The sequence below is a fragment of the Corella eumyota genome, chromosome 2, assembly GCF_963082875.1.
Source record: "Corella eumyota chromosome 2, kaCorEumy4.1, whole genome shotgun sequence".
NCBI lineage: Eukaryota > Metazoa > Chordata > Ascidiacea > Phlebobranchia > Corellidae > Corella > Corella eumyota.
Window position 1 is genome coordinate 17,105,511 of NC_137491.1, and position 24,176 is coordinate 17,129,686.

The following is a 24,176-nucleotide window of genomic DNA, read 5'->3' on the forward strand; positions in this document are numbered from 1 at the left end:
AATATCATTGGCCAAAAATTTCACGTAACCTAATTAAACCCAAAATAAAAATTACCTCAAACTTTTGTTTTACTGAAAATTTTCGCGAAATGTTTTATCTTGAATGTTAGTTAGGCCAATGCGCGTCTAATTAAATACAAAATTTTAGGTTTTGAGATTTCATAAATTTTTATTAAAAGTTTCGTAACTTTTATGAATATTAATATTTTCGAAAAATATTTTGTAAACACGGTAATTGGACCTGTGCAGTTCTAACACAACAATTATTTTTCGATTTAAAATTTGTTATTTTTTTTCAAAAAATTTGTATGCAATCTTATTAGCCAAAAATATCACGTGACCTAATTAAACCCAAAATAAAAATTACCTCAAACTTTTGTTCTACTGAAAATTTTTGCAAAATGTTTTATCTTGAATGTTAGTTAGGCCAATGCGCGCCTAATTTAATATAAAATTTCAGATTTTGAGATTTCATAAATTTTTAATAAAAGTTTCATAACTTTTATGAATATTAATATTTTCGAAAAATATTGTGTAAACACGGTAATTGAACCTGTGCGGTTCTAACACAACAATTATTTTTCGATTTAAAATTTGTAATTTTTTTTCAAAAAATTTGTATGCAATATCATTGGCCAAAAATTTCACGTGACCTAATTAAACCCAAAATAAAAATTACTTCAAACTTTTGTTTTACTGAAAATTTTCGCGAAATGTTTTATCTTGAATGTTAGTTAGGCCAATGCGCGTCTAATTAAATACAAAATTTTAGGTTTTGAGATTTCATAAATTTTTATTAAAAGTTTCATAACTTTTATGAATATTAATATTTTCGAAAAATATTTTGTAAACACGGTAATTGGACCTGTGCAGTTCTAACACAACAATTATTTTTCGATTTAAAATTTGTTATTTTTTTTCAAAAAATTTGTATGCAATCTCATTAGCCAAAAATATCACGTGACCTAATTAAACCCAAAATAAAAATTACCTCAAACTTTTGTTCTACTCAAAATTTTTGCAAAATGTTTTATCTTGAATGTTAGTTATGCCAATGCGCGCCTAATTTAATATAAAATTTCAGATTTTGAGATTTCATAAATTTTTAATAAAAGTTTCATAACTTTTATGAATAATAATATTTTCGAAAAATATTGTGTAAACACAGAAATTGGACCCGTGCGGTTCTAACACAACAATTATTTTTCGATTTAAAATTTTTTATTTTTTTAAAAAAATTTGTATGCAATATCATTGGCCAAAAATTTCACCTGACCTAATTAAACCCAAAATAAAAATTACCTCAAACTTTTGTTTTACTGAAAATTTTCGCGAAATGTTTTATCTTGAATGTTAGTTAGGCCAATGCGCGTCTAATTAAATACAAAATTTTAGGTTTTGAGATTTCATAAATTTTTATTAAAAGTTTCATAACTTTTATGAATATTAATATTTTCGAAAAATATTTTGTAAACACGGTAATTGGACCTGTGCAGTTCTAACACAACAATTATTTTTCGATTTAAAATTTGTTATTTTTTTTCAAAAAATTTGTATGCAATCTCATTAGCCAAAAATATCACGTGACCTAATTAAACCCAAAATAAAAATTACCTCAAACTTTTGTTCTACTCAAAATTTTTGCAAAATGTTTTATCTTGAATGTTAGTTAGGCCAATTCGCGCCTAATTTAATATAAAATTTCAGATTTTGAGATTTCATAAATTTTTAATAAAAGTTTCATAACTTTTATGAATATTAATATTTTCGAAAAATATTGTGTAAACACAGTAATTGGACCTGTGCGGTTCTAACACAACAATTATTTTTCGATTTAAAATTTTTAATTTTTTTTTAAAATATTTGTATGCAATATCATTGGCCAAAAATATCACGTAACCTAATTAAACCCAAAATAAAAATTATCTCAAACTTTTGTTTTACTGAAAATTTTCGCGAAATGTTTTATCTTGAATGTTAGTTAGGCCAATGTGCGTCTAATTAAATACAAAATTTTAGGTTTTGAGATTTCATAAATTTTTAATAAAAGTTTCATAACTTTTATAAATATTAATATTTTTGAAAAATATTTTGTAAACACGGTAATTGAACCTGTGAGGTTCTAACACAACAATTATTTTTCGATTTAAAATTTTTTATTTTTTTTAAAAAATTTGTATGCAATATCATTGGCCAAAAATTTCACGTAACCTAATTAAACCCAAAATAAAAATTACCTCAAACTTTTGTTTTACTGAAAATTTTCGCGAAATGTTTTATCTTGAATGTTAGTTAGGCCAATGCGCGTCTAATAAAATACAAAATTTTAGGTTTTGAGATTTCATAAATTTTTAATAAGAGTTTCATAACTTTTATGAATATTAATATTTTTGAAAAATATTTTGTAAACACGGTAATTGGGCCTGTGCGGTTCTAACACAACAATTATTTTTCGATTTAAAATTTTTTATTTTTTTCCAAAAAATGTGTATGCAATTCATTGGCCAAAAATATCACGTGACCTAATTAAACCCAAAATAAAAATTTCCTCAAACTTTTGTTCTACTCAAAATTTTTGCAAAATGTTTTATCTTAAATGTTAGTTAGGCCAATGCGCGCCTAATTTAATATAAAATTTCAGATTTCATAAATTTTTAATAAAAGTTTCATAACTTTTATGAATATTAATATTTTCGAAAAATATTTTGTAAACACGGTAATTGGACCTGTGCGGTTCTAACACAACAATTATTTTTCGATTTAAATATTTTAATTTTTTTTTAAAAATTTGTATGCAATATCATTGGCCAAAAATATCACGTGACCTAATTAAACCCAAAATAAAAATTACCTCAAACTTTTGTTTTACTAAAAAATTTTGCGAAATGTTTTATCTTGAATGTTAGTTAGGCCAATGCGCGTCTAATAAAATATAAAATTTTAGGTTTTGAGATTTCATAAATTTTTAGTAAAAGTTTCATAACTTTTATGAATATTAATATTTTCGAAAAATATTTTGTAAACACGGTAATTGGACCTGTGCGGTTCTAACACAACAATTATTTTTCGATTTAAAATTTTTAATTTTTTTTCAAATAATTTGTATGCAATATCATTGGCCAAAAATATCACGTGACCTAATTAAACTCAAAATAAAAATTGCCTCAAACTTTTGTTTTACTGAAAATTTTTGCGAAATGTTTTATCTTGAATGTTAGTTAGGCCAATGTGCGTCTAATAAAATACAAAATTTTAGGTTTTGAGATTTCATAAGTTTTTAATAAAAGTTTCATAACTTTTATGAATATTAATATTTTCGAAAAATATTTTGTAAACACGGTAATTGGACCTGTGCGGTTCTAACACAACAATTATTTTTCGATTTAAAATTTTTTATTTTTAAAAAAAAAATTTGTATGCAATATCATTGGCCAAAAATATCACGTGACCTAATTAAACCCAAAATAAAAATTACCTCAGACTTTTGTTTTACTGAAAATTTTCGCGAAATGTTTTATCTTGAATGTTAGTTAGGCCAATGCGCGTCTAATTAAATACAAAATTTTAGGTTTTGAGATTTCATAAATTTTTATTAAAAGTTTCATAACTTTTATGAATATTAATATTTTCGAAAAATATTTTGTAAACACGGTAATTGGACCTGTGCAGTTCTAACACAACAATTATTTTTCGATTTAAAATTTGTAATTTTTTTTCAAAAAATTTGTATGCAATCTCATTAGCCAAAAATATCACGTGACCTAATTAAACCCAAAATAAAAATTACCTCAAACTTTTGTTCTACTGAAAATTTTTGCAAAATGTTTTATCTTGAATGTTAGTTAGGCCAATGCGCGCCTAATTTAATATAAAATTTCAGATTTTGAGATTTCATAAATTTTTAATAAAAGTTTCATAACTTTTATGAATATTAATATTTTCGAAAAATATTGTGTAAACACGGTAATTGAACCTGTGCGGTTCTAACACAACAATTATTTTTCGATTTAAAATTTGTAATTTTTTTTCAAAAAATTTGTATGCAATATCATTGGCCAAAAATATCACGTAACCTAATTAAACCCAAAATAAAAATTATCTCAAACTTTTGTTTTACTGAAAATTTTTGCGAAATGTTTTATCTTGAATGTTAGTTAGGCCAATGTGCGTCTAATAAAATACAAAATTTTAGGTTTTGAGATTTTATAAGTTTTTAATAAAAGTTTCATAACTTTTATGAATATTAATATTTTTAAAAAATATTTTGTAAACACGGTAATAGGACCTGTGCGGTTCTAACACAACAATTATTTTTCGATTTAAAATTTTTAATTTTTTTAAAAAAAATTTGTATGCAGTATCATTGGCCAAAAATTTCACCTGACCTAATTAAACCCAAAATAAAAATTACCTCAAACTTTTGTTTTACTGAAAATTTTCGCGAAATGTTTTATCTTGAATGTTAGTTAGGCCAATGCGCGTCTAATTAAATACAAAATTTTAGGTTTTGAGATTTCATAAATTTTTATTAAAAGTTTCATAACTTTTATGAATATTAATATTTTCGAAAAATATTTTGTAAACACGGTAATTGGACCTGTGCAGTTCTAACACAACAATTATTTTTCGATTTAAAATTTGTTATTTTTTTTCAAAAAATTTGTATGCAATCTCATTAGCCAAAAATATCACGTGACCTAATTAAACCCAAAATAAAAATTACCTCAAACTTTTGTTCTACTCAAAATTTTTGCAAAATGTTTTATCTTGAATGTTAGTTATGCCAATGCGCGCCTAATTTAATATAAAATTTCAGATTTTGAGATTTCATAAATTTTTAATAAAAGTTTCATAACTTTTATGAATATTAATATTTTCGAAAAATATTGTGTAAACACAGTAATTGGACCCGTGCGGTTCTAACACAACAATTATTTTTCGATTTAAAATTTTTTATTTTTTTAAAAAAATTTGTATGCAATATCATTGGCCAAAAATTTCACCTGACCTAATTAAACCCAAAATAAAAATTACCTCAAACTTTTGTTTTACTGAAAATTTTCGCGAAATGTTTTATCTTGAATGTTAGTTAGGCCAATGCGCGTCTAATTAAATACAAAATTTTAGGTTTTGAGATTTCATAAATTTTTATTAAAAGTTTCATAACTTTTATGAATATTAATATTTTCGAAAAATATTTTGTAAACACGGTAATTGGACCTGTGCAGTTCTAACACAACAATTATTTTTCGATTTAAAATTTGTTATTTTTTTTCAAAAAATTTGTATGCAATCTCATTAGCCAAAAATATCACGTGACCTAATTAAACCCAAAATAAAAATTACCTCAAACTTTTGTTCTACTCAAAATTTTTGCAAAATGTTTTATCTTGAATGTTAGTTAGGCCAATTCGCGCCTAATTTAATATAAAATTTCAGATTTTGAGATTTCATAAATTTTTAATAAAAGTTTCATAACTTTTATGAATATTAATATTTTCGAAAAATATTGTGTAAACACAGTAATTGGACCTGTGCGGTTCTAACACAACAATTATTTTTCGATTTAAAATTTTTAATTTTTTTTCAAAATATTTGTATGCAATATCATTGGCCAAAAATATCACGTAACCTAATTAAACCCAAAATAAAAATTATCTCAAACTTTTGTTTTACTGAAAATTTTCGCGAAATGTTTTATCTTGAATGTTAGTTAGGCCAATGTGCGTCTAATTAAATACAAAATTTTAGGTTTTGAGATTTCATAAATTTTTAATAAAAGTTTCATAACTTTTATAAATATTAATATTTTTGAAAAATATTTTGTAAACACGGTAATTGAACCTGTGAGGTTCTAACACAACAATTATTTTTCGATTTAAAATTTTTTATTTTTTTTAAAAAATTTGTATGCAATATCATTGGCCAAAAATTTCACGTAACCTAATTAAACCCAAAATAAAAATTACCTCAAACTTTTGTTTTACTGAAAATTTTCGCGAAATGTTTTATCTTGAATGTTAGTTAGGCCAATGCGCGTCTAATAAAATACAAAATTTTAGGTTTTGAGATTTCATAAATTTTTAATAAGAGTTTCATAACTTTTATGAATATTAATATTTTTGAAAAATATTTTGTAAACACGGTAATTGGGCCTGTGCGGTTCTAACACAACAATTATTTTTCGATTTAAAATTTTTTATTTTTTTCCAAAAAATGTGTATGCAATTCATTGGCCAAAAATATCACGTGACCTAATTAAACCCAAAATAAAAATTTCCTCAAACTTTTGTTCTACTCAAAATTTTTGCAAAATGTTTTATCTTAAATGTTAGTTAGGCCAATGCGCGCCTAATTTAATATAAAATTTCAGATTTCATAAATTTTTAATAAAAGTTTCATAACTTTTATGAATATTAATATTTTCGAAAAATATTTTGTAAACACGGTAATTGGACCTGTGCGGTTCTAACACAACAATTATTTTTCGATTTAAATATTTTAATTTTTTTTTAAAAATTTGTATGCAATATCATTGGCCAAAAATATCACGTGACCTAATTAAACCCAAAATAAAAATTACCTCAAACTTTTGTTTTACTAAAAAATTTTGCGAAATATTTTATCTTGAATGTTAGTTAGGCCAATGCGCGTCTAATAAAATATAAAATTTTAGGTTTTGAGATTTCATAAATTTTTAGTAAAAGTTTCATAACTTTTATGAATATTAATATTTTCGAAAAATATTTTGTAAACACGGTAATTGGACCTGTGCGGTTCTAACACAACAATTATTTTTCGATTTAAAATTTTTAATTTTTTTTCAAATAATTTGTATGCAATATCATTGGCCAAAAATATCACGTGACCTAATTAAACTCAAAATAAAAATTGCCTCAAACTTTTGTTTTACTGAAAATTTTTGCGAAATGTTTTATCTTGAATGTTAGTTAGGCCAATGTGCGTCTAATAAAATACAAAATTTTAGGTTTTGAGATTTCATAAGTTTTTAATAAAAGTTTCATAACTTTTATGAATATTAATATTTTCGAAAAATATTTTGTAAACACGGTAATTGGACCTGTGCGGTTCTAACACAACAATTATTTTTCGATTTAAAATTTTTTATTTTTAAAAAAAAAATTTGTATGCAATATCATTGGCCAAAAATATCACGTGACCTAATTAAACCCAAAATAAAAATTACCTCAGACTTTTGTTTTACTGAAAATTTTCGCGAAATGTTTTATCTTGAATGTTAGTTAGGCCAATGCGCGTCTAATTAAATACAAAATTTTAGGTTTTGAGATTTCATAAATTTTTATTAAAAGTTTCATAACTTTTATGAATATTAATATTTTCGAAAAATATTTTGTAAACACGGTAATTGGACCTGTGCAGTTCTAACACAACAATTATTTTTCGATTTAAAATTTGTAATTTTTTTTCAAAAAATTTGTATGCAATCTCATTAGCCAAAAATATCACGTGACCTAATTAAACCCAAAATAAAAATTACCTCAAACTTTTGTTCTACTGAAAATTTTTGCAAAATGTTTTATCTTGAATGTTAGTTAGGCCAATGCGCGCCTAATTTAATATAAAATTTCAGATTTTGAGATTTCATAAATTTTTAATAAAAGTTTCATAACTTTTATGAATATTAATATTTTCAAAAAATATTGTGTAAACACGGTAATTGAACCTGTGCGGTTCTAACACAACAATTATTTTTCGATTTAAAATTTGTAATTTTTTTTCAAAAAATTTGTATGCAATATCATTGGCCAAAAATATCACGTAACCTAATTAAACCCAAAATAAAAATTATCTCAAACTTTTGTTTTACTGAAAATTTTCGCGAAATGTTTTATCTTGAATGTTAGTTAGGCCAATGCGCGTCTAATTAAATACAAAATTTTAGGTTTTGAGATTTCATAAATTTTTATTAAAAGTTTCATAACTTTTATGAATATTAATATTTTCGAAAAATATTGTGTAAACACGGTAATTGAACCTGTGCGGTTCTAACACAACAATTATTTTTCGATTTAAAATTTGTAATTTTTTTTCAAAAAATTTGTATGCAATATCATTGGCCAAAAATATCACGTAACCTAATTAAACCCAAAATAAAAATTATCTCAAACTTTTGTTTTACTGAAAATTTTTGCGAAATGTTTTATCTTGAATGTTAGTTAGGCCAATGTGCGTCTAATAAAATACAAAATTTTAGGTTTTGAGATTTTATAAGTTTTTAATAAAAGTTTCATAACTTTTATGAATATTAATATTTTTAAAAAATATTTTGTAAACACGGTAATAGGACCTGTGCGGTTCTAACACAACAATTATTTTTCGATTTAAAATTTTTAATTTTTTTAAAAAAAATTTGTATGCAGTATCATTGGCCAAAAATTTCACCTGACCTAATTAAACCCAAAATAAAAATTACCTCAAACTTTTGTTTTACTGAAAATTTTCGCGAAATGTTTTATCTTGAATGTTAGTTAGGCCAATGCGCGTCTAATTAAATACAAAATTTTAGGTTTTGAGATTTCATAAATTTTTATTAAAAGTTTCATAACTTTTATGAATATTAATATTTTCGAAAAATATTTTGTAAACACGGTAATTGGACCTGTGCAGTTCTAACACAACAATTATTTTTCGATTTAAAATTTGTTATTTTTTTTCAAAAAATTTGTATGCAATCTCATTAGCCAAAAATATCACGTGACCTAATTAAACCCAAAATAAAAATTACCTCAAACTTTTGTTCTACTCAAAATTTTTGCAAAATGTTTTATCTTGAATGTTAGTTATGCCAATGCGCGCCTAATTTAATATAAAATTTCAGATTTTGAGATTTCATAAATTTTTAATAAAAGTTTCATAACTTTTATGAATATTAATATTTTCGAAAAATATTGTGTAAACACAGTAATTGGACCTGTGCGGTTCTAACACAACAATTATTTTTCGATTTAAAATTTTTAATTTTTTTTCAAAAAATTTGTATGCAATATCATTGGCCAAAAATATCACGTAACCTAATTAAACCCAAAATAAAAATTATCTCAAACTTTTGTTTTACTGAAAATTTTCGCGAAATGTTTTATCTTGAATGTTAGTTAGGCCAATGTGCGCCTAATTAAATACAAAATTTTAGGTTTTGAGATTTCATAAATTTTTAATAAAAGTTTCATAACTTTTATAAATATTAATATTTTTGAAAAATATTTTGTAAACACGGTAATTGAACCTGTGAGGTTCTAACACAACAATTATTTTTCGAATTAAAATTTTTTATTTTTTTTAAAAAATTTGTTTGCAATATCATTGGCCAAAAATTTCACGTGACCTAATTAAACCCAAAATAAAAATTACCTCAAACTTTTGTTTTACTGAAAATTTTCGCGAAATGTTTTATCTTGAATGTTAGTTAGGCCAATGCGCGTCTAATAAAACACAAAATTTTAGGTTTTGAGATTTCATAAATTTTTAATAAGAGTTTCATAACTTTTATGAATATTAATATTTTTGAAAAATATTTTGTAAACACGGTAATTGGGCCTGTGCGGTTCTAACACAACAATTATTTTTCGATTTAAAATTTTTTATTTTTTTCCAAAAAATGTGTATGCAATTCATTGGCCAAAAATATCACGTGACCTAATTAAACCCAAAATAAAAATTACCTCAAACTTTTGTTTTACTCAAAATTTTTGCAAAATTTTTATCTTGAATGTTAGTTAGGCCAATGCGCGCCTAATTTAATATAAAATTTCAGATTTTGAGATTTCATAAATTTTTAATAAAAGTTTCATAACTTTTATGAATATTAATATTTTTGAAAAATATTTTGTAAACACGGTAATTGGGCCTGTGCGGTTCTAACACAACAATTATTTTTCGATTTAAAATTTTTTATTTTTTTTCAAAAAATGTGTATGCAATTCATTGGCCAAAAATATCACGTGACCTAATTAAACCCAAAATAAAAATTTCCTCAAACTTTTGTTCTACTCAAAATTTTTGCAAAATGTTTTATCTTAAATGTTAGTTAGGCCAATGCGCGCCTAATTTAATATAAAATTTCAGATTTCATAAATTTTTAATAAAAGTTTCATAACTTTTATGAATATTAATATTTTCGAAAAATATTTTGTAAACACGGTAATTGGACCTGTGCGGTTCTAACACAACAATTATTTTTCGATTTAAAATTTTTAATTTTTTTTCAAAAAATTTGTATGCAATATCATTGGCCAAAAATATCACGTGACCTAATTAAACTCAAAATAAAAATTACCTCAAACTTTTGTTTTACTGAAAATTTTTGCGAAATGTTTTATCTTGAATGTTAGTTAGGCCAATGTGCGTCTAATAAAATACAAAATTTTAGGTTTTGAGATTTCATAAGTTTTTAATAAAAGTTTCATAATTTTTATGAATATTAATATTTTTGAAAAATATTTTGTAAACACGGTAATAGGACCTGTGCGGTTCTAACATAACAATTATTTTTCGATTTAAAATTTTTTATTTTAAAATTTGTATGCAATATCATTGGCCAAAAATATCACGTGACCTAATGAAAACCAAAATAAAAATTACCTCAAACTTTTGTTTTACTGAAAAATTTTCCCAACGATTTTATCTTGAATGTTAGTTAGGCCAATGCGCGTCTAATAAAATACAAAATTTTTGGTTTTGAGATTTCATAAATTTTTAATAAAAGTTTCATAACTTTTATAAATATTAATATTTTCGAAAAATATTTTGTAAACACGGTAATAGGACCTGTGAGGTTCTAACACAACAATTGATTTTCGATTTAAAATTTTTTATTTTATTTTTTTAAATTTGTATGCAATATCATTGGCCAAAAATATCACGTGACCTAATGAAAACCAAAATAAAAATTACCTCAAACTTTTGTTTTACTGAAAAATTTCCCCAAATGTTTTATCTCGAATGTTAGTTAGGCCAATGCGCGTCTAATAAAATACAAAATTTTAGGTTTTGAGATTTCATAAATTTTTAATAAAAGTGTCATAACTTTTATGAATATTAATATTTTTGAAAAATATTATGTAAACACGGTAATTAGACCTGTGCGGTTCTAACACAACAATTATTTTTCGATTTAAAATTTTTTATTTTTTTTCAAAAAATTTGTATGCAATATCATTGGCCAAAAATATCACGTGACCTAATTAAACTCAAAATAAAAATTATCTCAAACTTTTTTTCTACTCAAATTTTTGCAAAATGTTTTATCTTGAATGTTAGTTAGGCCAATGCGCGCCTAATTAAATATAAAATTTCAGATTTTGAGATTTCATAAATTTTTAATAAAAGTTTCATAACTTTTATGAATATTAATATTTTCGAAAAATATTTTGTAAACACGGTAATTGGACCTGTGCGGTTCTAACACAACAATTATTTTTCGATTTAAATATTTAAATTTTTTTTTTAAAATTTGTATGCAATATCATTGGCCAAAAATATCACGTGACCTAATTAAACCCAAAATAAAAATTACCTCAAACTTTTGTTTTACTAAAAAATTTTGCGAAATGTTTTATCTTGAATGTTAGTTAGGCCAATGCGCGTCTAATAAAATATAAAATTTTAGGTTTTGAGATTTCATAAATTTTTAGTAAAAGTTTCATAACTTTTATGAATATTAATATTTTCGAAAAATATTTTGTAAACACGGTAATTGGACCTGTGCGGTTCTAACACAACAATTATTTTTCAATTTAAAATTTTTAATTTTTTTTCAAAAAATTTGTATGCAATATCATTGGCCAAAAATATCACGTGACCTAATTAAACCCAAAATAAAAATTACCTCAAACTTTTGTTTTACTGAAAATTTTCGCGAAATGTTTTATCTTGAATGTTAGTTAGGCCAATGCGCATCTAATAAAATACAAAATTTTAGGTTTTGAGATTACATAAATTTTTAATAAAAGTTTCATAACTTTTATGAATATTAATATTTTTGAAAAATATTTTGTAAACACGGTAATTGGACCTGTGCGGTTCTAACACAACAATTATTTTTCGATTTAAAATTTTTTATTTTATTTTTTTTAAATTTGTATGCAATATCATTGGCCAAAAATATCACGTGACCTAATTAAACCCAAAATAAAAATTACCTCAAACTTTTGTTCTACTCAAAATTTTTGCAAAATGTTTTATCTTGAATGTTAGTTATGCCAATGCGCGCCTAATTTAATATAAAATTTCAGATTTTGAGATTTCATAAATTTTTAATAAAAGTTTCATAACTTTTATGAATATTAATATTTTCGAAAAATATTTTGTAAACACGGTAATTAGACCTGTGCGGTTCTAACACAACAATTATTTTTCGATTTAAAATTTTTAATTTTTTTTCAAAAAATTTGTATGCAATATCATTGGCCAAAAATATCACGTGACCTAATTAAACCCAAAATAAAAATTACCTCAAACTTTTGTTTTACTGAAATTTTTTGCGAAATGTTTTATCTTGAATGTTAGTTAGGCCAATGTGCGTCTAATAAAATACAAAATTTTAGGTTTTGAGATTTTATAAGTTTTTAATAAAAGTTTCATAACTTTTATGAATATTAATATTTTTGAAAAATATTTTGTAAACACGGTAATAGGACCTGTGCGGTTCTAACATAACAATTATTTTTCGATTTAAAATTTTTTATTTTTTTTTTTAAATTTGTATGCAATATCATTGGCCAAAAATATCACGTGACCTAATGAAAACCAAAATAAAAATTACCCCAAACTTTTGTATTACTGAAAATTTTCGCGAAATGTTTTATCTTGAATGTTAGTTAGGCCAATGCGCGTCTAATTAAATATAAAATTTTAAGTTTTGAGATTTTGTCAATTTTTAATAAAAGTTTCATAACTTTTATGAATATTAATATTTTCGAAAAATATTATGTAAACATTATAATAACCCCTACGGTTCTAACAGAACAATTATTTTTTGATTTAAAAGTTTTTTTTTAATTGGTATGCAATATTATTGGCCAAAAATATCACGTGACCTAATTAAACCCAAGAAATTTTCGAAAACAATTAAAAAAACAAAAATAAGAGCATTTTTTTATTTCACGTACATAGAATCGTTCGCGTGACCTTTTGACCTATCAAAACTGTATACTTAGCTCGACCAATGATCATACAAGGGTTGTATGATCATTGGCTCGACCAAAAAAATTCTTTTGTCGCAAAACTTAAAATTTTATAGTTAATTAAAATTGTAATGACGTTACTAAGATTCAAGATAAAGAAAGTTTTTCAAAAAGTCAAAAGAACAAAAATTTGAGCACTTTTTTCTTTGCGTATTTATAACATAAATTTTTTTTATATTACAGGTCGTAACTATAGCTATGCGTGAAAAAAAATGAAAAAAAAATTATTTTCAATGTCGAAGCTGGGTTTCGAACCTTAGACTTTGCTACTTACAACGTACGGCATTACGCGTTGAGCTACCGGACTCGATATTTAAGCGTTACTTATTTATATACATATGTTTGCAAGAGATTTTCGATAATAAAAAAATATTATGATCAATTTTATTAAACAAAAATGATTTTATAAAGTTGAACAACCGATGTTGTTATGTGTTGTAATGATCAATACTGCCTGTAAAACAAAAAATATATTTAATAAAATATTACATAACGTAATTTGAAAACTTAAATTACACGCGATATATGAATATAAACTGTATACGTAATATAAAAATGATGTAATTTTTGTTCTGTTCAATATTTTTTGAATTTTTTTTTATCTTAGGTGTTCTTTTGAGTGTTTTAACATAAATATAATCTCAAGTTAAAGTAACGACATCCAACTATTTTGAAGTACTTTAAAAATAAAATTTTACTATGATTGTTTAAACTAAACACATTTTAAAAGTTAAAGCGAACGAGCCTAAAACCTAAAAGTAATCAACAAATTAAATTTATTTAAACTTGATAAACGCAGAAATGAAGTTTTGTGATCGTCAGTAGAGATATAACAATATTAGAGATATAACAAGACACTTTGGCACGAAGAAATACTTTTGTAAACAGTTAATATTAATAACATGTTAAAACTATGAATTTAACTTCGTCATCTTTAGGTTGCACTTGATGAACTTCTTTTGTTAACCTTCCAACTATTTACGTGAAAGCGAGAAAAACCTAATCAAAAAGAAAAAAGAAATTACAATTTTCTTCAAGACCTTCGGGGAACTCCCCGATTTCTGTTTTTATTTATCACGCTCGGATGGTTTTAGATGTAAATTGCTTTATCCTCGATTATATAATATTTCATGTTAATTAATATTTTACATTTTTAAATATAAATTGAATCACAATGAATGTAACAAATTTTTGTTCTTAATAAGTTATTATTTTTTTGTCTTAATCAAAATATTTAAATACAGTTAAATATTTCAAGTTTTCTTAAAAATTTACAAAAATTATCATTAGTTAACCAACTTTGATATATTGTTATTACTACATAAATATTTATTTTTTGGGATGTATTTACTTAGATTCCCATACTAAATTTACTTAGATTCCCATACTAAAAATACTTTAAAGCTCTTAAACTTGATACACTATCGAACACATCAAACAATCATTTAAATTTCTTAAATTTAAAAATAAATATCTATTTAATTTTTAACTTTTTTAGTTTTTAAAAAAATGCTAAATTATGTATTTAACTGATGTTAAAAATTCAGTTAACTTTAAGATAACAAAAAAATAGTTTTTAAAACTTAAATATGTTTTAAATCATTTTTATTAATTTAACTGTAAAACAATTTTTTAATTTATTTATTTTTTTATTTTAATTTACTATTGAACCCTTATTATGGTTCGAAATCTTAGATTTCGAAACATATTGTTATTGTCAGTGTATTTATTATGACATATTGTTATTGTCATTATAAACATATTGTTATTGTCATTATACTTATTATTATTATTGTTTTTATTCTTTCTAGTCCCAATTTTGAAAGAAGATATCTTTAGTTCCTTAGAATTTAAAAATCTGAAATTTTAGTATGTTGTTTATTATCAGATTATGTTTTCATTCTCCTATTTACAACATTTAATTATCACTAATTACTAATTAATAGGTGTTTATTTATTAAAATTTAAAGTTTGTTATTTATTTTTTAAATCTTGGCCATTTGTATATCATGATATCGGTAACTCAAAAATAAAATTTTAATTTTTATCATTAATTACTAATTAATAGGTGTTTATTTATTAAAATTTAAGGGTTGTTATTAACTTTTTAAATCTTGGTCAATTGTATATCATGATATTACTAACTCAAAAATGAATTAAAATTAAAATTTTTATCACTAATTACTAATTAATGGGTGTTTGTTTATTCAAATTTAAAGATTGATATTAGGTTTTAAAATTTTGGTCGGTTATATCTTATTATATTTATAATTTCAAGATAATTAAAAAATAATTCTTGTTTGTTTGTTATATTAAATGCTGGTTTGTTAATTAAAAATCAAAGGTATGTAATATTCTTAGTTAATGTTTATGCATATATTTTTTATTTATAAAATTTTATGTTAAAAATAATCAAATAATTTCGAACCATATTTTATTTATCAAATAAATCTAGTTTTTTTTATTCTTACTAGTCCCAATTTTGAAAGATAACTTTTGTTTCTCAAGGTTTAAAAGTCTAAAATTTTAGTATGTTGTATAATATTATAATGCGTTTCAGGCCTCCTATTTACAATATTTAGTTATCACTAATTACTAATTAATAGGTGTTTGTTTATTAAAATTTAAAAGTTGTTCTAAATTTTTCAAATCTTGGTTAATTGTATATCATGATATTAGTAACTCAAAAATGAATTAAAATTTTAATATTTGTTACTAATTACTAAGTAATAGGTGTTTGTTTATTAAAATTTAAAAATTGGTATTAGATTTTGAAATTTTGGTCAGTTATATATTATAATATTTATAACTCAAAAATAAATTAAAAATTTAATTTTTGTTTGTTTATTATATTGAAATGCTTGTTAGTTTATTAAAAATTAAAGTCTGATATTAAGCATTAAAATTTTGGTATAATGTATTTGATAATATAAGTAGGTAAAAATTATATTCAAAAAATCATTATCGTTTAGTAATCATATTTTAATGCTTGTTTATTTAATAAAAATCAAAAATCAATTTTAGATATTTAAAATTAAGAATAATGTGTATTCTAATATAAACAACTTAAAACTAGGTTAAATATTATTTTTTGTTGCTTGTTTGTTAATTGAAAATTAAAGATATATAATATTCTTAGTAAATGTTTATGCATAGGCTATCTTTTTATTTATAAAAACTTATTTTATTTATCAAATAAATCTAGTTACTAATTATATTCGTTATTAAAGTATAAAGAATAAATCTTCTAAAATTGTAATATGTTGTTGGTATTATTATTTTGTATGTTGCCATTTAAAATAAAATTTAACTCCAGTTAAATATTATTTAATTATTTTTGGTTTATTTATAAAATAATGGATCAGTGTGAGTTTAACGCTTGAATGATTTAATAGCGTTCTGGTTGCTGTCAAATATCGTCCTTTTTGCTGTCCTTGTTAAAGGAAAAAAATTGGTTGAAAATATAAGTAAAATGTGTTAAAGTTAAGTTTTGTTTTTTAATTATATTTTAACACTTGTTTATTGAATTATTTGTCATGATTTTATGATTCTACTCGAAAATGGGTTAAAAATAAATTTTTGGTTGTTTATAATAATTATTAATTGCTTGTTTTTTATTAAAAATTAAATCATTATTTAGTTTTTACATTTTTATCGATTGAATATTATGATACAAATGATAAATTTTATTAAATCTTCAGAATATTTTGCAAATAACATTCCTTCGATAGTTATATGTTACTCGGTTTGTATAGTTCTGCGCTGTAAATTCCTGCGAGCGTCGTAAAAAATCTCTATCCCGCAGTTTGTGCTTTATTTGCGATAATTTATAAGTTTTTTGTTTAATTCTGGTTTATATCTTTATTTGCCTAAATAGATGTTAATTAAAAAAATATTCAAACGATTTCGAACCATATTTTATTTATCAAATAAATCTAGTTTGTATTTAATTTTCGATTCTATTTAAATAAGATTATTGTAATAACTAACAAGATTATTAAAAAAAAATGAATTATAAACAAAAAAATCCGTTACAGTTTAAATATACATTTTGGAATAAGTTAATAAAATAATTTAATACCATTCAAATAAAACATAGGCAATGAATTTTTAGTATTCTAAAACAAAAAAAAAATCTTGGAAATCGGTTGAAGCATCAATTCTGTGCTTAAATATAGAATGCTGACAACGAATCATGTAAAAAGTTGCTTTGTAGTAAATAAATTAACAATGGTTTTTAACAACGTGGATTAAATAGATATGCTTTATAAGCTATTTCCTAATACTATATCAGGTGCACAACGATTAACATTACATATAGGAAGTCGTTGTCTGCGCCAGAATTCCAGTTTAATTGAACGAATATACCTGTAAATACAATAAAATAGCTATTTGTTTAAGAATCTTCGTCGTTTTTTAACTCTTAGGTGTAAACTTTTTATTTCAATATTAGCTTACGATTGCTGTCAACGAATTGAATGAAACTCTTTCTCTGTAAAATGACGTAGTCACCACATTTTCAATGAACCGTATCGTTACGAAATGCCTTTATAAAACGCCCACAACAGACATCATTTTAAAAAGCAGAACCAAAGAAAGCTCATAACAATTTTAATCTTTGTTTGTTAATTAGCATAGGCATGTTTGTTTAATAACGCAAGCTGAAGGGGTATGATTAGTTATTCTGCACGAGTTATTAACCGTCTTATTTACACAGCTATTCGACAAGAATAACATAACAAATTAAGGGTAATTGAATCTGACTTTTTTGGTATATAAGTTCGAAAGTTAAATTAGTATTTTCTTGTTGACAGGCAAGCGTACATGAAAATGGATGAGTTTCAACTTGCTAAGAAATTAAAAAAACAATGCTTTCTAAATGGTAGAGAAATTAACTCTGCCAAATCTGCACATCTAATTCACAAGATTGGACGTATTTATGCGAAGAAAGGTGATAGAATAAGCATCATACAATCCGCCGCTTTGCTTAATGCTGCTTTGGTAAGAAACCCAAAAAATAAGGATATTGAAGTAGACATAAGTAAACTATGTTTTGATTTGGTTTCTAAAGCAAGACCAGACATTGATACAAAAGATATCGATTTAGTAAAAGCTACTCAGGTAGTTCGTCAGGGTGTTGAGAAAATGCGTAGTAATGCGAACAACAAGTTAAAGGAACTAAACTTTATATCAGAAGATACAGCTGAGTTTGAAGAATTTAAAAAACAAAAGATTTCCACAATTCGTGAAATTCAACTTCAAGTTGCGCTTGATTACAAGGAGATTATGAAAAATTTGTGTGACTACTGTGTATCTATTTTAGGTGGCGCGCCGTGTAAATTTGCATTGATTGCGCTTGGTTCTATGGCACGTAATGAAATTACTCCTTATTCCGATTTTGAGAATATCATCGTACTAGAAGAAGGCATTCAAAACTCGCCTCAATACGAAAGCGTTTTAGAGTTTTTTCGATGGTATGCGGTTATTTTTCAAGTCGTGTTAATAAACTTGGGAGAAACAATAATTCCGTGCGTCGGAGTTCCCTGTTTAAACGATATAAATTCCCCTACTTGTGAATGGTTCTACGATGCTTACACACCTCGGGGTGTATCTTTTGACGGAATGGTACCACATGCTTGCAAATCACCTCTTGGAAGGCCTTTTAAAACAGAAAAAAAGGACTTTGAAATTGAACTTATAAAGCCTGTAAGCCTAATGGCAAAATACATAGACGCTGAAGAAGATTTAAAAAACGGTTACCACTTGGCAGATATGTTAAAAACCTCGTGCTTTGTCGCCGGTGATAAGGGAATATGTAACGACTTCCAAGATCTTATAAAGCAAAAGCTTGCCAATGTCACACGTGGTAATCAAAAAGAAATTGTGGCTTCAATAAAAGACCAGGTTAAAAAAAACTTGCACGTTTTTTCGATCGAGAAATCTCTTGATGAATTAGCCAAGAAACATTCTTTTAACATTAAGAGCTTGTTATATAGAAGCTCGACTGTGTTTATTTCAGCCATGGGCAAGCTAAGCGAACTCGAGGCCAGTTCTTGTTTTATTATTATTGACACATTACCTTATCCCGAATTGACTGATGTTGACCGCCTTAATTTAAAGTTTGCTGTTGCTGTTTCTTGCGAGGCTCGCTTAAAAATTTACGCCCAAAACAACTCACAAAACGATAACTTTAAAGTAACCTCGATAGGAACAGAGTTCGTTAAAGTCTTGGGTTTAAAGACTTTGATCGAATATTTTTTAATCGCTTCGACAATGCAAAAAAACATCTTCAGAAAGAACAAAGAATTCGAGGTACCGGTGAATCAGGCACCAAAAATGTTGTATCATTTACAACAATATCAATTAGCAATCGATGCAGCACACTCTCTACTAAAGATTGCAAAATTACCCCATTTGTATAGCGTGATTGCGCTAAGTTATTACGAGTTGGGTGATCATGCTAACTCAATTGCAGCTCTCAAGCAAGCTTTGACACAACTTAAGAAATCTGCAATTCCAAAAACAAGAAATGAAAATACTGTCTCTATTCTTACCAACATGGGTTTGTGTTTTTTCGAGTTGAAAAAATACGAAAAAGGGATTCATCATTTTTATAAAGCAGTTCGCTTACGCGAGTCTTTTTCTATTGACGCTTCTATTGATGAAACAGTTGCAAAGCTGTATTATAAAATTGGAGTTGGCTATCTTTTTTTGTTAAGATACGAAAAAGCGATTGATTACTACAAAAAAGCGTTTGATATAACTGAGAAAATGAAAACTGTTGAGAAAAGCTGGTACCTAGAACCTGATTTATTGAACGATTTGGGCATTTGCTATTTAAAGGTTCAAAGATACGATGAGAGCTTAGCGATAGCTAGGCTCGCACTTAAATTAAGAAGAACTTCTTCCTTAGACGAAGCCTTTGATGAAAAAGTGTCGTTTTCTTTTAATAACGTTGGACTTAGTCTTAAAAACCTAGGAAGGTACAAGGAGGCGGCTGAAAATTACGAAAACAAGGTGGAAATTTTAAAAAAGACTTCTGTCGACATTAAAAAAGACCCAGAAATTGCAGAAGGCTACTTGGATATCGGCAACTGTTATTCATATCATGGCGATCGAGCTAAAGCTATGGCAAGTTATAGAAAATCATTAGCCATTCGACTTCGAGGCTCAAAAGGTAAATTTAAACGAACCAAACTAAACGATTTGTACTACAACTTAGGCATTGCCAACAGGGCGATTAGAAATTTCCCGGCCGCTGACAAATACATTTTAAAAGCTCTTCAAATTCGAAAAACTCTGACTTCGAATCGTTTCAAAGACGAAAAAATTTGCTGTTACTACTCCAGTCTTGGAAATTGCTATTACGACCGTGAAGAATACAGAATGGCCAATGTTCTTTATGCAAAGTCTATACAGATAAGAGAAACACTAGCTCTAGAGTCGCCCGATTGTATTGAAGGGTGTCCCGACCGAGTGGCTGGGTGCTACGAAGGAGTAGCAAATTGTGAATATGAACAGGGTTATTACCACAACGCGTTGTACTACTTAAAAATTTCTTTAAAAATTCGAAAAGGCGATTTCCCAAGCATGGCAAACGACTTGCTTATCTCTGAAATATATACATGCACTGCGAATGTTTATAAAAAGCTCAAGAGATTTCGCAAGGCAACTTGGTATTACAAACAGGCGTTGCACATGCATTATTCTTTGCCTAAACACAAGATTGAAGATGAAAATATTGCCTTTTTATGCAAGTACATAGGTTCATGCTATGGTAAAATGCGAAAATCCGAAACAGCAAAGAAATATTATCGACATGCTACTCAACTGGCCGACGATAAACTGTTGGTGCAGTTAGACAAAATGTGTAATAAATTAAATGCTCTATATTTGTAAAATGACTGTGCTTATCAAATACGTACTTCCTATAATTGTTTACCACTTGAATATTGCTTATTTGTTTCCACTGTGTTGCTAAATTCGGAAATATAACTGAAAGTTCGAAAAACTTTTATTTAAAAAAGTGTTTTTTTTGTCTAGATTAATTAATACCCAAACCATTTAGATTTAAAAAAAAATTAAAATTAACGTATTTTTAATAAATTCATCAAGAACTATTATTATTTAAAAAGAAGTTTGGTAATGAAGATAAAATACATTGTTAAAAATGCGTTGCCCTGTTAACCCCTTTTTTAAAAAAGGTACTTAATTTAAAAATAATCTAAGGTTGTCTTCTTTACCAAGCCTATAAGTTAATTCGAAAGTTAATAAATTCAACAACTGAATAAAGTATTTTAAACAAAGTAAAAATAAATTTCGTTTAAATTTTTTTTTTATTTTATAAAAGTTAAATTGACGTTTTAACAAACTTTGGATTTTGTTTTATTTGTTAAGGCATATATGGGATATAAAATTAAAGTATTAGTTAAAAAATAATTCACAAAACAAAACGGTTTAACTAAAACTTTTATAGACAATAAAAAACAATCAATAAAAATTTATAACATTTCTTAAAATTACCATCATCACAATGTCAAAAAAATAAAAAACGTTTCAAGTGGTCGATAAATTTAGTGGGTAGCCTATGTATTTGCCAGACACAGTAATTTTACAAATACAAAATATATAACTTCTTGCAAATGTCATTTAACCGCACCATCGCTTTATCATCTGCATGCTGAGTAGAATGCCGATTGTATTTTGGTGTAGTTCCGGATTTACGCAATCTTTCATGGCAATCCTTCATAAACTGACCCAAAAAAGCAACGTTTTTAACCTTATGTTTAGGCAAAGAATATTGCATGCGTAAAGCCTGTTTGTAATACCAAGTTGCCTTTCGAAAACGGTTAAGTTTTTTGTAAACATGACCGGTAAAAACATATAATTCTGAGATTTGCAAATCGTTTGCAGTGCACTTAGAATCACCTTTTCGAATTTTTATTAAGGTTTTTAAGTAAAACAACGCGTTGCAGTAAAAGCCCTGTTCATATTCGCAATTTGCTACGCCTTGGTAGCACCCAGCTATTCGGTCAGGACAACCTTCAATACAATCAGGCGACTCTAGAGCTAGTGTTTCTCTTATCTGGATCGACTTTGCATAAAGAATATTAGCCATTTTGTACATCCCACGTTCGAAAAAACAATTTCCAAGTGTAGAGTAGTAACCGCAAATTTTCTCATCTTTAAAGCAATTTGATGTCAGTGATTTTCGAATTTTTAGAGCTTTTAGGATATATTTTTCAGCTGCCGGAAAATTTTGAATTGTGAGATGGTCTACACCTAAGTTGTAATACAAATCGTTTAGTTTGGTTAGTTTACCTTTACCGTTTGGGCCCTTAAGCCTTATGGCTATTGATTTTTTAAAACTTTCTATAGCTTTAACAGTATCTCCATGATATGAGTAACATATACCGATATCCAAGTAGCCTTCTGCAATATCTGGGTTCTTCATAATGTCGACAGAATTCTTTTTAAGAATTTTAACCATGTTTTCGTAATTTTCAGCCGCCTCCTTGTATCTTCCTAAGTTTTTAAGACTCAGTCCAATGTTATTAAAGGAAAACGACACTTTTTCATCAAACGCTTCGTCCAAAGTTAAAGTTTGTCTTAATTTAAGTGCAAGCCTGCCAATTGCTACACTATCTTCGTATCTATGAACTCTTGCATAACAAATGCCCATGTCATTTAATAAATCAGTTTCCAGATACCACGTTTTCCCAACTTTTCTCAAATTTTGGTTTATAGCAAATGCTTTTTTGTAGTAACCAATTGCCTTTACGTATCTTGTCATAAAAAGATAGCCAACTCCAATATTAAAATAAAGACTTGCGATAGTTTCGTCTGCAGAAGCGTCAGTAGAAAAAGATTCACATAAACGAACTGCCTTGTGGAAATAATTAATTCCTTTTTGATGTTGTTTCATTTGGGAATAACACAAACCCATGTTGGTTAGATAAGTAACTGTATCCTGCTCTCTTTGTTGCCGAGCTTTAAATTTTTTCACCAGTTCCAACCCTAGTTCAAGAGCTTTTATAGCATTAACGTACTTGTCCAACTCATAATAACTTATTGCAATCATGTGATATAGAATAGGCATTTTTTCAATCTTCAGCAGAGAGTGTGCTGCATCAATTGCAATTTGATATTGCTGTAAATGATGCAACATTTTTGGTACCTGATTCGAGGAAACCTCAAAATCTTTGTTTTTTATAAAAATATTATTTTGCATTGTGGAAACAATTAAAAAGTACTCTACCAACGTCTTTAAACCAAGAACTTTAACGAACTCTGTTCCTATCGAGGTTACTTTAAAGTTATCGTTCTGTGAGTTGTTTTGGGCGTAAATTTTTAAGCGAGCCTCGCAAGAAACAGCAACAGCAAACTTTAAATTTAAGCGGTCAACATCAGTCAATTCAGGATAAGGTAATGTGTCAATAATATTAAAACAGGAACTGGCCTCGAGTTCGCTTAGCTTGCCCATGGCCGAAATAAACACAGTCGAGCTTCTATATAACAAGCTCTTAATGTTAAAAGAATGTTTCTTGTTCAAATCATCAAGAGATTTCTCAATCGAAAAATTGTGCAAGTTTTTTTTAACCTGGTCTTTTATTGAAGTCACAATTTCCTTTTGATGTCCACGTGTGACATTGGCAAGCTTTTGCTTTATAAGGTCTTGGAAGTCGTTACATATTTCCTCATCACCAGCAACAAAGCACGAGGTTTTTAACATATCTGCCAAGTGGTAACCGTTTTTTAAATCTTCTTCAGCGTCTATGTATTTTGCCATTAGGCTTACAGGCTTTATAAGTTCAATTTCAAAGTCCTTTTTTTCTGTTTTAAAAGGCCTTCCAAGAGGTGATTTGCAAGCATGTGGTACCATTCCGTCAAAAGATACACCTCGAGGTGTGTAAGCATCGTAAAACCATTCACAAGTAGGGGAATTTATATCGT

The 24,176-nt window shown here is 26.2% G+C and overlaps 1 protein-coding gene across 1 annotated transcript; it reads left to right on the top strand.

The window, feature by feature from the left end:
• Nucleotides 1-17,820: 17,820 nt before the first annotated feature.
• Nucleotides 17,821-21,272, top strand: LOC145742038 (uncharacterized). Its single transcript, XM_082559777.1, has 2 exons — nt 17,821-17,972; nt 18,038-21,272. Exon 2 carries the CDS (start codon nt 18,048-18,050, stop codon nt 21,120-21,122), a length of 3,075 nt encoding a protein of 1,024 aa, XP_082415903.1. The 5' UTR covers nt 17,821-17,972; nt 18,038-18,047; the 3' UTR covers nt 21,123-21,272.
• The last annotated feature ends 2,904 nt before the right edge of the window (nt 21,273-24,176 follow it).

Coding starts and splice junctions, on each gene's coding strand:
- LOC145742038 (XM_082559777.1), top strand. CDS start 18,048: ATGAAAATGGATGAGTTTCAACTTGCTAAGAAATTAAAAAAACAATGC.